This window comes from Zonotrichia albicollis, chromosome 6 (assembly GCF_047830755.1).
Source record: "Zonotrichia albicollis isolate bZonAlb1 chromosome 6, bZonAlb1.hap1, whole genome shotgun sequence".
NCBI classification, from domain to species: domain Eukaryota; kingdom Metazoa; phylum Chordata; class Aves; order Passeriformes; family Passerellidae; genus Zonotrichia; species Zonotrichia albicollis.
The window spans coordinates 10505090-10521137 of NC_133824.1; the positions used below are offsets into that span (position 1 = coordinate 10505090).

General features: G+C 42.8%; 2 protein-coding genes across 5 annotated transcripts in view; both read right to left on the minus strand.

Moving 5' to 3' along the window:
• Positions 1–8097, minus strand: part of KCNK13 (potassium two pore domain channel subfamily K member 13) — a 58379-nt gene extending 50282 nt beyond the window's left edge. The window contains exon 1 of the mRNA XM_074542492.1: positions 6873–8097. Coding sequence (XP_074398593.1) covers positions 6873–7212 — 340 coding nt within the window. The 5' untranslated portion in view covers positions 7213–8097. The remainder of the gene's footprint in view (positions 1–6872) is intronic.
• A 2828-nt stretch (positions 8098–10925) lies between these two features.
• The window catches only part of TDP1 (tyrosyl-DNA phosphodiesterase 1), a 35791-nt gene continuing 30668 nt past the window's right edge, over positions 10926–16048 (minus strand). For 2 of the 4 annotated variants that reach the window (XM_074542493.1, XM_074542494.1), the window contains exons 15-16: positions 15433–15547; positions 10926–11393 (exon numbers count right to left, since the gene is read on the minus strand). In XM_074542493.1, coding sequence (XP_074398594.1) covers positions 11320–11393; positions 15433–15547 — 189 coding nt within the window. In that variant the 3' untranslated portion in view covers positions 10926–11319. Of the gene's footprint in view, positions 11394–15432; positions 15548–16048 lie in introns of those variants that run through there. The other 2 variants (XR_012580719.1, XM_074542495.1) reach the window with 1 other exon arrangement.

Genomic DNA, 16048 nt, shown 5'->3' on the forward strand with positions numbered 1-16048 from the left:
CTTATATGTTTCAAAAACTTAACTAGGGAATTTGTGCTCAGGTCCCAGCATATTCACCTGGAAACAGAGAAATCCCCATATTACTATACAGTCATGCCTTGGAAAATGCCAACTCCTCACAAAAATCCTAATCCTGATCTTGTTAAGAGAGTGTAACTGACAACATGATTTCCTTTACAGAATTCAAGTGTTTTTAACTACTTACTGATCTTGTTTAAATGAAAGAGGGACAGAACCTGTGGCAGAGAAGTTACAGTCAGTACTGCCACCAGTGCTGATCTGGTTCTGCTGCTGCCTGGGTGTCCCCCTGTAGATTGACAGGGTGGGATTTATTTCACAAAAATTTCAACACAAATAGTAGAAGTATGAACTTTTGCACTTGACATATCAGTTATTTTATTCTAATGAGGGAACAGGCACATTAGGACATATAAATTCATGTGATTTATTTTAGATATCTTCTGCAGAACTGGATGACTGGCAGTAACAGCAGTAAGAAAATTTACATGTGAGACCAGACCTGGCCTTTCCCCTAACCTTGTGGATTACAAACACGTGGCTTAACTTTTATTTTAACCAGTGTCCAAGAGAGAACATGCTAGGCTATCACACCTTTTTTAGATATTGCTTATAAAAGCAAGATTTCCAGGTTGCTTTAATTTTATACTTCCTTTCTACAACATGATTTAAGTTTTCTGCATTGTTCTGCATATAGCAGAGACTGGTGACAATCCTATCATTATAACCAATGTTCTCCTTTTCACATTTTCTCTACATCTTTGCTTTATACAGATCTGTCATATATTATAGAAAGCTTTTGGTAAAGTTAGAGTAAACCACCTAACTTTTCTTTCAAATGTGGTCAATGTTCTAGTTTATTAACAGATGCAACCCAAGGCTGGTGGCAATTACAACTTCAATGAGTTGACAGCTACAGTAGTCTCTATAAATGGCCTCAGTTTACCTGCAGCTTCCCTAAAAAGCCACTTGCCCTAGAAATGCCTTCCTTGCTCTAGTTATGGCTCAATGGTTAAAGCAGGCAGGCCATTTTGAATTACTAGAGCTGTTAGCAGCTTGTGTGCTGTTTTGGGCACCACAATATTAAAAAGACATTAAGTTGTTAGAGAGCATCTAAAGGAGAACCATGAATATCATGAAGGGCCTCGAGGGGAACTCTGTGAGGAGCAACTGAGGTCACTTGGTCTGTTCACCCTGAAGGAGACTGAGGGGAGACCCAACTGCAGCCTACAACTGCCTGGAGAAGGGAAGGGAAGGGAAGGGTCGGGCACTGATCTCCTCACTCTCATGACCAGTGAGTGGACTGAGAGATTGGCCTGAAGTTGTGTCAGGGAAGATTTAGGATGGATATTAGAAAAAGGTTCTTCACCCAGAGAGTTGTTGGGCATTGGAGCAGGCTCCCCAGGGCAGTGGTCACAGCCCCAAGCCTGACAGAGTTCAGTAAGTGTGCGGGCACTGCTCCCAGGCACATGGTGTGACTCTTGGGGCTGTCCTGTGCAGTGTCAGGAGCTGGACTCGATCCTTGTGGATCCCTTTCAATACAGGATGTTCTACAATTCTATGATTCTAAATACTTCAGGCATGGTACTATTTGGTAAGGGCAGAAAAGTGGTCTCTGTGACACCAGCAGTAAGCTTGGCCATGGCCCCAGGTGGAGCATTTACTGCAGCTGCCACTCTCTGCTCAGTCTGTACACAGGTGTGGAGGGACAGAATGTAAGAAAATAAAGATAGTGCAGAAGGTAATCTCACACCTGAGGAGTTGCAGCTGTACTAATCCCCAAAGATTAGGAACAGGCCTGCCCTTAATAGGCCACAGCTGTGTCCACTGAGGATGAGTGCTACAAAAGAGTGGGTTAGCTGGGTGAAGAGAGAGCTGGAGTTTGTAGTGTGAAGAGAGATGGCGGTTGTTAGCTGTGCTGTGAAGGAATCAGTGCTGTGAGGAACTGTCCATGAGAAATCACTGAGAAGGTATGGAGCTTTTGCAATAAGATGACAACACAAAGACAGGGTGACCTCAAGGCTACAAGCACTAGTCCAGCTCCCTGGGTTTAATGACCTTGGTGGTTTGCTGGGCATTATCACACATACTTTTCCTCTGCACACCTGTAACTCCACTTAGCAGGAGCTGCAGTGACAGGTGAAAATGAGGAAACAGGCACTTTGTGACACTTTTCAGAGCTCCTTCCTTCACTCCATGACACAGGTGTAACATGGACACTGCAGTTATTTCACCCCATACAGACTTTCCCATTAGCAAACAACACTTCCATGAGCAACCCCTTCTATGAGGCTGCTTAAAGAAGATGTTATGATTCCTTCTATCCCTTCTGTACAGTACACCATGTGGTTGCTCATTGCTGCCTATTATAAAAATCCAGCCATCACTCCAGGCAATTTTATCTTTTGGGCCTCAGGTAATGTATCAGTTGACAAATTTCTTTTCTCACCTTGTATCCGGACTTTACACCTCCAGCCCAATTTGCTGCAACTTTTTGCAGAGAGGAAGGATGCAAATTTTAACAATTTCTCCAGAAAATGTAACTCATTTTGTGAACGTGATATAATTTCCTCCTTTGTCTCACTGCTCACACAGTTCACACAGAGAAGACAAGAAGCAACAGGTTCAAATTGAAATACAGGAAATTCCATTTTAATAGGAGAAAAAGGCCCTCTTATAATGTGAGGTTGGTCAAACACTGGCACAAGGTGTCCTGAAAGAATGTGGAGTCTCCACCAAGAGAGATACCCAAGCTGCCCCAGGATGCAGCCCTGAGCAGCTGACTGTCACTGGCCCTGCTTGGAGTATGGGGGTTGGGCCAGACAATCTCCAGAGATCCCCTCCAACTTCCAGCAGCCTGTGAAAAGGGCAGGAATATCAAAAATCACTTTGAGAAGTTGCTTCATGTTATGTGTTTTTGACAAGATACATTTTATTTCAGTTCCCTACATCTTGGAGGCACTACTGTGCCAAGGTAGCACAGAAGTCCTTGGATATCAGAGCACCTCATGATGAATGTGACTCTACAGTCTAAGGCTGCTGAATACCCAGAGCCTACCTAATATGTCTCAGTATGAAACACATAAACATTCACTCAATTGAAAATTGGGACTTGGATCTTGTTTTATTTTCTGGTCTGCAGATGTTCTATTAGGCTATGCAAAGTGGAATAGTTTCAACAGAAAACATTGAGAGTCCCACCTTGAAATTATTCCCCAGACTGGTGAGCAGGGCACTTGGATGAGACACAGGAATTGCTTAAAGTCCTGACTGAGAAAGAAATGGCTTTGAACTCTTCCATCCTGAGATATTACTACCACCACTTGATTTCTAGGCAAAAGAGACACAACATTATGTGCCAAAGGGTAGATTGAAAGCAAAGGGAGCCTTTGGAGGAGCCCACTGGACATGTGTGGATAAGTTAGGCGCATGCCTTAATGGGATTGAGAGGCTTTGACACCATCTAATTCCTTGGGATTGCTCCCTGGACAATCTAGGCAGTCTCCTAGCTGGGCAGGTGTTTGTGGTTATATTCCTGATGTTTCCCTTACTGCAAAGGAAACCTTACTACTGGGTCACACTGGCCACCACTGCTCAAAAAACCCATCTAGATTAGAGGTTACAGGCTGAGTAGGAATAGGAATAAACACTTTTATGGAACAAACCCTTTAATTACTAACCTGAGAAATTAATTAATTTTACTAGTTCGGCTCTATTTAGCTTTGTATTTTCTTGACAAAGGAAAATAGGCTGGTTATATTTAATTTTGACCTCTTGACTTGATGCACTGATACTATGTTCCAAAATCTATGTGTCTAACATTTTATGCAAATCCTAATTAAAAAGAGAGGATTGTTCCCTTAGTTACTGCAAAACTCTACTTTCCTCTGAAATATCTGATAGTATTTCTTTCTAGCTAAAGTCCAGGGAGCAGTTGATGTGACAAATAATGTTTGACTGATGCTTTAGCAGTAAATCAAAATGGCTAAGCAAACCTTATTTTCTCTGGAAGATATAAATTTTTTCTGGTGGAGTAGCAAAATAATTCCTATTATGCAAAAGAGAAAAAAAACCCATAAAGTTTATTTTAAAAAAAAATTGTTTTTACAGCAACTTATCTACTAAATATAAAGCTTCTATACCAGCACATAGTACTGAGTGTTGAAGGTGAGCTGATATTAAGAATATGTCATAAGCACCTATTCCTAAAAAACTGTTTTTAACTGAAGACATCAGATTTTCTTTAGCTGTAGGAATGTACAGATCCACCAGAACATAAACTGAAAAACACATTAAATAAGCCATCATACTTTCCTCAGAACTAGCAAGGCTGCTGCTAGAATAATACAGTAATATTGGAGCACTGTACTAGGGCATGAAAGAAGATTGGGCCACTTGGAAAGAGCTGAGAAGAGAGACAAAATATTGATTTGAGAGGTGTAAAACAAAATCTATTGTTAGGATGCCAATATGGTTGATACAAATGAGCGTGTGGTTGCCTGCAGAACACTGCTGAGCGACACATCTGAGGAGACCTGGTCGAAGCACAATCCTGAGAATGCCTGGAGAGCCAGCCTACAGCACAAGCTCTGTTAAAGCATTGAAATGCACAGTCAGTCCCACAGAGCAGAAGTTCTACTGAGAAGATTAAAAAAGAGACATGCTATCGATATGATGAACAAGTGCAATGCTACTGACAAGATTAAGAAAGAATGACACAATTCATAAAACCCACTGAGAAAGTGTCATCGTTGATAAGACTGAGAAAAGCAATGTCAGGCCAAAAGAAAGGACAGGATGTAAACTGCCAAAGTCTCCAGACCATACACAGCCTGAAGGAAAACGGAGTCTTAAGGACATTTCTGCAGAAACATTAAGGGAGCTGTAAAATGTGAGCAATGGACATCAGCAAGTCATAGAAACTACCAAAAAGCATGAGTGGGCAAGTGGATACTTGTGTTTGTGGTCATCTGCAGCCAACAGGATCACAGATACGCTTCTCTCCTTAACAATCTTATATAAATAAGACAAAACTTAATGTAGAAATACCTGCATTAGTTAACACCTGTGAAAAGTAACCGTATCACGGCAAAAGGAGTTACAACACTGGTTTTCTGAACTGAGAGAAGGGACACGCTGACAATGGTCTTTGAGTACCTAAGAGGCCATTCTCTGAGTACTGGATGGCAAGAGAAAAATAACACAAGTCACTGAACTGCAGTAAGGCAGACATCAGAAAAACCTCAGGGTAATAATGCTCAACGCTGGATTCCTTGCTGAAGCTGTGGAATCTCCAACAGTGCAGGTCTGAAGTGGCATCTTGGACAAACATCACAAAAAAAAGTCCCACATAACTGACCTCCTCTAGGAATAGAGGCAAGGCAGGTGGAACTTTTGAGATCTGGTCCAATCTGATCTGATCTTTTTACTACGATTTTATGGCTGTAGCAAATGTTCGCATAAACTCTGCTTACTTATTTTGGTCATACAAGAAGCACACTTCAAGGGACATGTTATAATGGCAAACAAACTACAGCAATCCACAAAAATGGGCTTAACAATTATAAATTATTTTCAATTGCCAGTTCAGCAGAACATTGAAGCACTGTTCTTGGGTCTTAAAGACTTTAGATCTAAGTACATAAACCACTCAAATCTTGAAGCACTGATGAAATACAAAACCAGCCCAATGACATCTTTAACAATAGAATAACCCCAGACTTAAAAAAACCTCAGTATTAGAGGGGAGTATGCTGCAGGACAGGGAAAACTCTTACATATCCCACACAAAGCAAGGCATCTCTAATCTCCTCTTCAGGAAAAAAAACCCCAAACAAACAGAAAACCAACCAGCTGTTAGTGGAGATTTCCTGAAGAACTAAATAATCATACCACAATGTATATTTCATTCATGGAGAGGGACTGATGTGAATTGGCTATACCATTACTAAGATTTAATGATCCCATTTGTCACAGTGATAACTGCATACAGATTGCCTGTCTTTAACTTAAGAAAGCTCACTTCCTCCGAGGCTTTTAGCTGTCTGCAAATGCCTAAATGAAGCCTTTCTTTTGACACCCATGGGCTCCCTGGGGTGCTTATGTCAGTTCCTGGTGCTATCCCTTTTCATCTTAATGTACACCTGTCAGACTGCTCGGAATTTCTATTCAGTATCACCTTCCCCTGAAGGCTCCTTCAGCCTGAATAAACTTGGGTTTATTCTCAAGTGAAATAAATTTGCCCTCCGACTTGACGGTTCTGCCTTGAAAAGCCTGAAGGAGCAAAAAGCCGAGTGGTTTGAAACCCAATCTTTCCAAATTGTACACTTTGCAGCTGGACATCACAAAATCTGTTTAAGGGTTCTTGTTAAGACCAGACGATCCTCAGAAAGGGCCCTGAGCGTACAGCCTATGAAACCACCAGATCTAAGATTTTCTGTAACATTTCCCAGAATTTAAAGATATACAGGACTGTTTAAAGCTTTCGGCTTTAGATGCGACTGGTCTCTCACAAAGTCTACCACCGTATGCCGAGGACAAGTTGATCCGCGCAGGCAAGTGACACCCGCGCGGAGCACCCTTGGGTCCGCTGCCCTGCCTGCCCCAGCTCGGCCCCCAGCGCCTGCCCGGGGCTCCCGCGGCGCTCCCTGAGCCGAGCGCTTCCCGCGAGAGGCGCGCCCGCGGCAGCGGCTCTGTGAAGGAAGAGGGCGAAAAAAGGAGCAGCGAGGAGACAGGACCGTGCCCGGGCACCGACACGAGCCCGCTGAGAGCCCGCTGTGAGGCGAGAGGGAGAGGAACAGCGCATCCCCGGCATCCCCGCCACCGCCCCGGTGCCCGCCCGTCCCGCCGCTCACCGATAGTAGAAACGACGGTGCCCACGAAGTAGAAAGCGCCGGTGAAATCCCATCGGGGCCGGATGTCATCGACGCGGATGCCGGCCACGTTCGCCTCCTCGTATTCCCGGAGGAAATGCTGGAGCTCGGCACGGCTGAGGTTGTGTCGCCGGGTGAAGTTCTCCAGGCGTTCCTCCCAGCGCTCCTTAGCCTCCCGCTCCGTGGGCAGCTCGATGGCCGAGAAGACGGCGGCGCCGCACAGCATGTACAGCACGATCAGCACCGCCAGCAGGAGGAACCGCGCGTTGTCCGCGTTGAGGCGACCCGCGCTGGAGCAGCAGCAGGCGCCGCGACACGCCATCCTCCGCCCGCGGGACCGGGCTGCCGCGCCGCCACGCTACGTCGGGGCCCTGCTGCCGCCGCCGGGCATCACGGCGCCGCCCGCCAGCCGTACGCGGGGCTCAGGGCGCCGCGGAGCCCGGCGGCGGCGAGCGGCGCTCCCGGGAGCCGGCCGGCACCTTCGCCCCGGGGGCAGGGCGCGGCCCCGGCACGGCCCCGCGGCGGGCGCGCTTCGGGCTGCCGAGCATCCTGAGGGCCAAGGAGCCGCTCGTCCCGTCCCGTCCCGTCTCAGAGCCCCTCAGCGCCGGCGCCCGCCGCGCGGGGCTCCCGTCCCCGCCACTTTCATATCCCCTTCCTGCCCCCGCCCCGAGCACGTCGGAGCGGGGCGCAGGAACAGGCACTGCCAGGCGCCTCCTGCCTGCCGGGGGGGACGAGGCGGGACCGGCGGCAGCTCGCCCTCCGCTTCGCCGTGGGGCTCCGCCGCCCGGTCCCCCGCACCATGGCCTCGGGGGAGCCGCGGGCCGGGCCGGGCCGGGCCGAGCCGCGCCCTCAGGAGCAGCTCCCACCGCAGAGGCGCGGCCGCCGCCCCCGAAGCCCAGCGCCGGCAGTGGGCAGGGCGGGCTGGCCGAGCGCGGCTGCCCCGCGGCCTCCAGCCCTCAGAGGGGCGGGGGCCGCCCCCCTCCCCGCCCTCAGGTACCCGGCCCGGGCTGTGGGGCCGAGGAGCGCCCGAGGCAACCGGGCACGAAACCCGTCAGCCGGTGATATCCCCTCCCATCAAAGCCATAAAAATTAGCGCCCTTTGCCAAAAGAGGACACCTCCTTCTCTACAGGTCTGGTTACCCACTGCCTTCCCGACAAAGTGCTACATCTCTGTCCTCCAGCGCATGGTAGTCGAAGGGAAATTGTTTAGGGAAGACAGAAGCAGCCTTTCCAGCTGCTATGTGATTTTAAAATTAGTTATTTGCAGGTTCAAAAAGCAGAGCTGTCGATCCAAATCTGCTGGAAATATCATTCTCACTATAAGAAGAAAATGCTAAACTCAGCAATATCTGGTAGTTGCTACAGTGCTGAATTCTACTTTTAAATAATTGAGGCTGGAATTCAGCTGTGCTAAACATAATACTTTCCAGGGAAGGTTAATCTACATATATTTTTTCAGAAAGCAGGTTAATGAACTATAACATCCACTTCCCTTCCCGTTCCGCCCCCCCCCCCCCCATTTTCTAATAATTGTGTTGCAGTCAAAATGCAATGGGAGTGAACACTATGATCTTAGAAATCTCCCTTAATGGCAGAAAATTGTACACTCCATATAAGAGCCATTGATTGTCTCACAGCCTGAGGTATTTGAGTATTGGTCTGAGCCCTAAGGGTGCACTGTGGCAGTTCCAATGCCAGTGTTTGAGAGGAAACAGGGAAAAATGAGTCCTTTTCTTATGTTGCACAGTCAACCAGCAGGCAGGGATAAATGCGAGTTGTGTTTAATTTTTTCCCATTTGTTGTTATTCATAGGTGATACATCATGTGGCAGGTTTCTATTCCCTCTTAATTAGTCTTTAGCATAGACTTTAGCATGGAAATTAAAATTAGCAGCAATACTGGAAGACATTAAATAGCCAAAAATAGGAAGATGAGAAGCCAGCCAAACCAAACTGTGCTAAGTGCTAACACTAACAACATACTTCCATAAAAAAACGCTGCTATATCTTTAAAATTATTGGCAGTTCCTATTAGAAGAAAAAACCAAAGCCCACCTATACTTCTCGCTTTGCCAGTCAGAAGGAAGACAGAACTCAGCCATTGCATACTCAACCAGCAAAGGCAGCAGAACTGAGTGAGCACCCTTTGTCCATACCTATGGCTCCATCCATCAAACTTGTTCAAGGGTGCCTTGGATTGGCACAGTGGGAAAAAGAGCCTTTAGCTGATTGCAACCATCAATGTGATTTTTTTGCCCAAAGGAATATGAACAATAACACTATTCAAAGGAATATCCAAGGTAAATTATTCAAGGTTATTGAGTTCCTCCTTATTTACATATTTTGTTAGTGTGGATTTTTGTGTTTGTCTTGGGCATAGCAATAGTTACTGCATTAAAGCAGGTAAGATCATCTGGCACAGTTTTGAAAGACACATGTACTACTGTTATTGATCATCAAAAATTGCAAATTCCCTTAATTTGTCAACTTTGATCTTGGCAGTGATTTAATCATCTCTTGAGAAGGTGTCTTTTTAAGGATATGCTCCCTATTAAAGGATAGAACAAGAGCAAGTTGATATTGACCGGAATCTTGAAAAAGAAAATGAGACTATGGCTTATTCTGAAGAATACTTTATTGTAAAACAGGTCACCATTCCCACTGCTCTTGGATAAATAGCTGGAAAAACTGGAGTGTGTGGACAGCAGGAACAGTGCAATCAGTCAGCCATCCATAACATTTAAGCAAGGTGGAATACAGAAATGCAGTGTGTTCACTGGCATAAGAAAAATAAAAAGTAACTTTTCGTTTCAGGTAAAAAACAAAGTAAGTAGTTAAACATGTTGCTGACATTTAATTAACCCCAAATCAAAGTGAATATTTTGCAAGCCTGAGCCCTGAATGCAATGCCATTACCCTCAGAACAGTCACTTGGCATCACTATCAGGAAACATGCTGCTTTCCCTACCCCTCAGCAGCACGAGCACACAGCTCCCTCGTGCCTGTGTGCAGGCATTTGGGGACAACACATTGGTGGTGGTAAGGTTTAGCATAATTGTAAAATAATAGGAAAGGAAAATCAATATATTTACCAATTCTGTTGATAATATTGACTGGCAGCCCTGTAATTAAGAAAGCTAACAGTCACTGAGTACCCCAATAATGATTACTAATAAGTGTCTGGTCAGAGCAGAATTATTATTACTATTATTAATGCATCATCAAATTACCTGGAAGACTCATGCAGACGTTTAGTTACTCTCATTGACAGTGTCAGTACTTTTTAATTAGAGGTCTCCTTTAGAGATGCTTAGCTGGTACACTTAACCAAAACTCACTGATTTTCTTTGGTGAAGCTCTGGAATGGCTGCAATGTACTCCTGAGCCAACTTTATGCCTAATGAAATATCCTGACAGAGAAGCAAATAAACCAGCCCTCCATTGCTTTTGATACTGAACAAAAATTCTTCAGGAACATCATAACATTGACACTAACAAACTAATTTGAACAATGTCTGACAACCCTCAGTGAAGGATTTTCCCCTAATATCCAATTTAAGCTTTACCTGGTGAAACTTCAGACTCCTCTTGTCCCCTCACTTGTTACCTGGGAGAAGAGGCTGATTCCTACCTGGCCACAACCTCCTTGCAGGCAATTGTAGAGAGCAGTAACATCTCTACTGCGACTCCATTTCTCCATGCTAAACATTCCTAGCTCCTCCAGTTATTCCTTGGAAGACTTGTGCTCCAGACTTTCCAACCAGCTCCATTGCCCTTCTCTGGACATGTTCCAGCCCCTCAATTTCTTGTCATGAGGGCCCAAAACTGGACACAGCACTCGAGGTGTGGCCTCAAAAGTGCTGAGCATGGGGGGACAATCACTGCCCTGGTCCTGCTGGCCACACTAATTTTGATACAAGCAATGTGTTCTATTAATGGGATGCTGTCAATTTTATCAAATACCTGGGAGTACACTTGCAAGATACAAGTTCCAACCCAATCTGAAATGTACACATTTAGAAGACAGAACAAAGGATATGTTAACAAGATTGCCTTTATTTTAATTTGAATTTTACATATAATTTTTATTCCAGCTACTGGGATCAACTGACAGTCTCACAGAGCAGTAATTTAAAAATTAATTACAGCTATAAATGCAGAGAGACTCTATGAGAACAGTTCTTGTCTTGAAAACCATATTAGGAACCACAGTAAAGAAAAAGCATATAAAAAGGTATTCAAAAAAGCAGGTTCACTTGTAATAATGTGGTTACAGATTCTCCAAGAATCTCTCCCTTATTAACATTTTAATGTTTCAACTACAAATAAGCCATTAGAGCAGACATTATAGCTTACAGGACAGAAACAAGCAGTGTTTGCAAGTCAGGCTCAGCGTCAGCAAGTGGAACATCACAGAGTACTGCAAACACTTATGATGGAACCCACATATTTCCATGTGTATCAGGGGCATCAGTGTAAGGAATATTCCAAATCCACGGTTGATCTGCAAACCAAAATAGAAACATACTCACAACAAATTGATTTATCAAATGCAAAATTTGATTCTCTTCCTCTTTTCCTTCTGGAGGGAAGAGGAAGGTCCAAATTCTCACTGATTTTCAATTAACATCATGTGCAATTTCAGTTTAGCGGACATTTGTTTTCTTTTTTTTTTTAAACTGTAAAACAGAGTTTTCAAAAGGCTTTGCTTTCCCCCCAGATATTATTTTAAATATAGTTATAACAACATGCTCACCAGCTGTATAAGACTTGTATTTCAGATAATATACAAGTACAGTAATGCAGCCAAATTTGGTATGGCCTAGTGCCAGCAAGTTTTGTGCTGCATCTCTCTTAACCCAATGTAATTATAAATAGGCACTGTAACATATGAATATTTTTCACAAGGACAGTAAGAATTCAGTACCTAAGAATGACACTGCCTGACCTCTGAAAAGTTCACATTTACCCCTCACTCCTTCAAACATTACATTTTCAGATGAGCTACATAAAATTTGCTCAAGGTAGCTATTATTGGTTTGGACCACACAGTTCCCTCCCACTTCTCAGAATACAGAAGCTCTTTCCATTCTTGGGAAAGAGAAAAGGCAACACAGCAGAAGTTAACTGCTAGCTCTGCAACCTGCTCTGTGCTCTTCCTCCTACCATACATGTGGCAGAAATGCAGCTGTTCTATGAATCCAAGGTATTATTCTACTCCTTGCAGGCTACTCCTACTGAAATACAGAAAAATCCTTTAACCCTTTTTTCAGTGATTTTTCTCAATTAAGAAATTTATGTAAATCTAGCCTGCTTCTTCTCTCCATGTACAAAATGAGTCCTGAAGGAATAGAGTGACATTAATCTGTAATATGCATAGATTAAACAGAATTGTACCAAGGATGACAGGAATAGCTATTGACTGAGATTACTTTTATCCATTTAATTTACAGGATCCAATGACAACGCTTGACAATATAGGAAGTGAGAATAAGAAAGTGACAAAATCAGTAATGAAGGGTTATATAAAGTACACAACAGCACATTGTGACAAGTACCATGGGAATTAAACATGGGCAGAGGGATCACTGCTACTAAGTACTCATTATTACTTGCCACAGGAGTGTTCATTCTCATACTGTAGTTCCATGTTGCAGTAAAACACATCCCAGCTATGCAAATGTTTTAAAACGTGTCTACTTACAGCAGGAAGAGAGCAGTAGGGTAGGTGGTTGGTTTTTTGTTACAATGGACAGGTGATTTCAAAGCAAATAAAAAATAAAAGGCACCAGAAACCAGAAGAAATAGCACTTAAGTCACAGTGCACTGCCAAGAAAGCTCTCTAGGTTTCTGGCCCAACTACAAGATATCTAGACTTTGAGTCATCTCTTAAAAAGAAAAAAAAGTAGCACCATTATTTCCCTACGCTTGTTTTATCAGTCTCCTGCTGGAGAGCCATGTGCACCTTTGGTATTTTAGGTGAATACCTTACCAGATAGTAAACATTAACAGTTAAAAAAATGGGTACAGAATAAAGCAAATGTTGGGAAAAGCATTGCGGATTTCAAACATACATTCAGATTTAAGCACTGACCTCTATCTATGACATCAGAATAAATCCAGTCCCACTCAAGCACTGGAATCTGTCACTCAAGAGTACATTATGCAGCTTAGACCTATCCATCTTCCCTACTTTCCTACCATCTGGCAGTGACTCTGCTTAATTCAGCAAAACATGCAGGCAGAGAAAAACTTCAGATGTACAGAAATAACTCCAGTCACCTCCTTAAAGCATGCTGAGAGGTCTCAATCCCTAATTTAGCTCTTTCTAATTGTAGCTATCTAAATAAAATTTGCTCAAGGTAGCTATTATTGTACTTGGAACTTTGTTCTGTTAATGGGATGCTGTTGATTTTCTAAAACAGCTGACAGTATTTTAATAAGTCATGTGTAGAACTATTACTGATACAAATTATAATTCAGTTATTTATAAAATGGCAGGTTCAATTTTAAACTATTCATCACTTTTAATAGGATCTATAACACAAGAGGAAGGCAATGACTGTGCACAAATACTGTATGATGGCAGCTGTTTACTGTTGCACGTGAAAATGACTGCCAAACTTCTCAAAGTTAATTCCTTTGACCTTCTTGAGGTGGGGGGTGTGTGGAAACAAAAGCCCCAGTAATTTTTTAAGTGTCCTTAACATACCTACCTTTCACACATTTCAAGATCAGTGATTCATTTCTGATACCCCAACTGCTCCTCACTGGAGTCAGTGTTATCTACTTGGCTGGTACCACAGCTTCACTCCCTGCTTCATTTACAAGCAAGCAGAACTCCAGCAGTGGAGTCAGCACTCAGTAAAATAAATGGAGCCATTCCTGTCCCACTGCTACTTAAACATTGTCTGAAAGCTCAGGTGGAGCACTGTTTCAGTTATACTCACATTTTTGAACATTCTCTCACAACTTAAAAGACCACCACATTTTACGTAAAGGTAGAGAGGCTCTGGAGAACAAGACAAGTTCTTTTTGAGTAACACCTGAGTATCACTCAAAGAATCCATGCTGGCAGGCCACCTCAAGCCTTCATGTTCTCATAAAGATGACAGATGGCAGTACACTCAGAACTAGGCACACACAATTGAATAGCAAAGGATAAAACACAAAGAAAGCACCTTTGTGATCCTCTTCCTATGGGTGTATTTTGCACTGTGAGTGGAGATCTGGATGAGAGAACTCCTGGTTGATTTCTAAGCCCAGAGTCTGGATTCTTACCTCTACTTAATTTAAAAAGAAAGCTTCAAAGCAACAAGTATTCACATATATAGAAAGGTTGCAAGTAACCAGACTTCAAGTCATTCTACACGGCAAACTCACTCCTTGCTGCATGAATCTGGAAAGTTCTTCCTTAAGCGTTTGCAAAAGGTGCACCCTGCACTTCAGTCTCTCTTGTCCCCTCCCTCTGGATGAGCATGGCATTTGAAAAGGAACTAGTCTTGTTCCTCTCAATGCAAAAATCATACTTAAAGATCTCAAGGAGGAGGAAAGGCAGATAGGGAACAAATGTGGGATCTATATGAATATTCACAAACAAAGTGATGATTTCTGAATACCAGGACAATGACCACTTGTTTGGGAAGAAAAAAAAATATAAAAAAGCACCACCCACTACTGCAGCTTTAAACACAGGATTTGCTTTGTTTCTCAACAAAGTGCTGATGTGATGAGGAAAAAAAAAAAAGTATTTTGCACTTTTTTGAGACTTTCCCCAAATTGTTATTAAAAAACCTTGATATACTTTGAGTTCCCTCCACACAACAGATGATTTCCTCAGTCAGTAAACCTTGTAATATCTAAATCACAAATGAAGTGAAACTCCTTGACTACAGTAAGCAACTTCTATTGGCAAGAGAGATAATAGCAATACTGCAACTGAGATGTGATGATGGGAGCTCAATAAGAAAGTGTTATACAAGAAAAACGTTATACAACAAAATCTCAGTACTCATTTAGAAGTACTCTACAAAAAAATAAAAATCTGAGTACTGTTGAAGGCACAAAGTTTTATTTATAGGCTATTGTGTGCATGATTGCCAAACACCAGACTGGATAATTTTCAGCTTCCCTTCCAAGGAACTCTCAATTCATACTGCTGGTCTATAGGTTTCATTTATCTTAGTATCATCAATACATTGTGCTTTGCAATAGTCTTTTTTATTATGACAGCCTGAATCTGTAAGTTAACTACAGAGACCTTCAGGACATTGATGTATCTTTATGATTTATCTAAATATTGAATAGTACTGTCAGCTACCAGTTTTTAATTTTTTAAATGTTTTGCCCTAAAGACACATGTGCTGACCACAAATGGCCTTCTGCTGTTCAGCTGACTATTGAAGGTGATCAACTGCAATTGCTCAAAATAGCAATGTGATAAGTTAATAATGTACATGTTGCACACAACAAATGTTATCTGCTAAAAATTAATGAGGTCATGCAGAATACAAGCCTACTTTTCCTCTGAAGTCACACCTTACCTTTGCTTCCATACTTTTCTGGTGGGAGGTCATAAGGTACAGGAAAATGTGTTGCTGAATCTTTCCTTTCTGGAAGCTTTTCCCTTCCTACATGAAAGTAACCTTTGTCCAATCCCTATGAAAGAACAGAAAAATACAGAAGAAAATATTCATTAGTTTCTGGGACAAAGACAAACTTAATCTACAATAGATGCTTTCTCAGTGCACTATTTTAATGAACAAAACTTTCTGCCTCCTTTACTGAGATTGGATACTTCATGAAGCACCTTAACTCAGCTTCTCTTACTTCTACTATTTCAGCTCTTCTCTTTTTATTACATCCATTGGCTTGGCCATGTGGGTCCATATTGGATACATTCTGCCTTCTCAGGCCCCTACACATACACCAATTTACTTTCATGTTCACTAGGTGAACTCCTTCAGTGTTCAATATTTAACTGAAGTGAAAAGCTTCTAAAATTTGTCTTTGCTGTTTAGCTTCATTCTGACCACATTAACTGGATGCTCATTATGTTTCATGGACTAAACCAGATATCACTTTGTGTTATAGAAGCAAGTCTTCAAATCTGTGCTTTTCAGACATGTTGGGTAACATCATCCACAGACACAAAAAAAT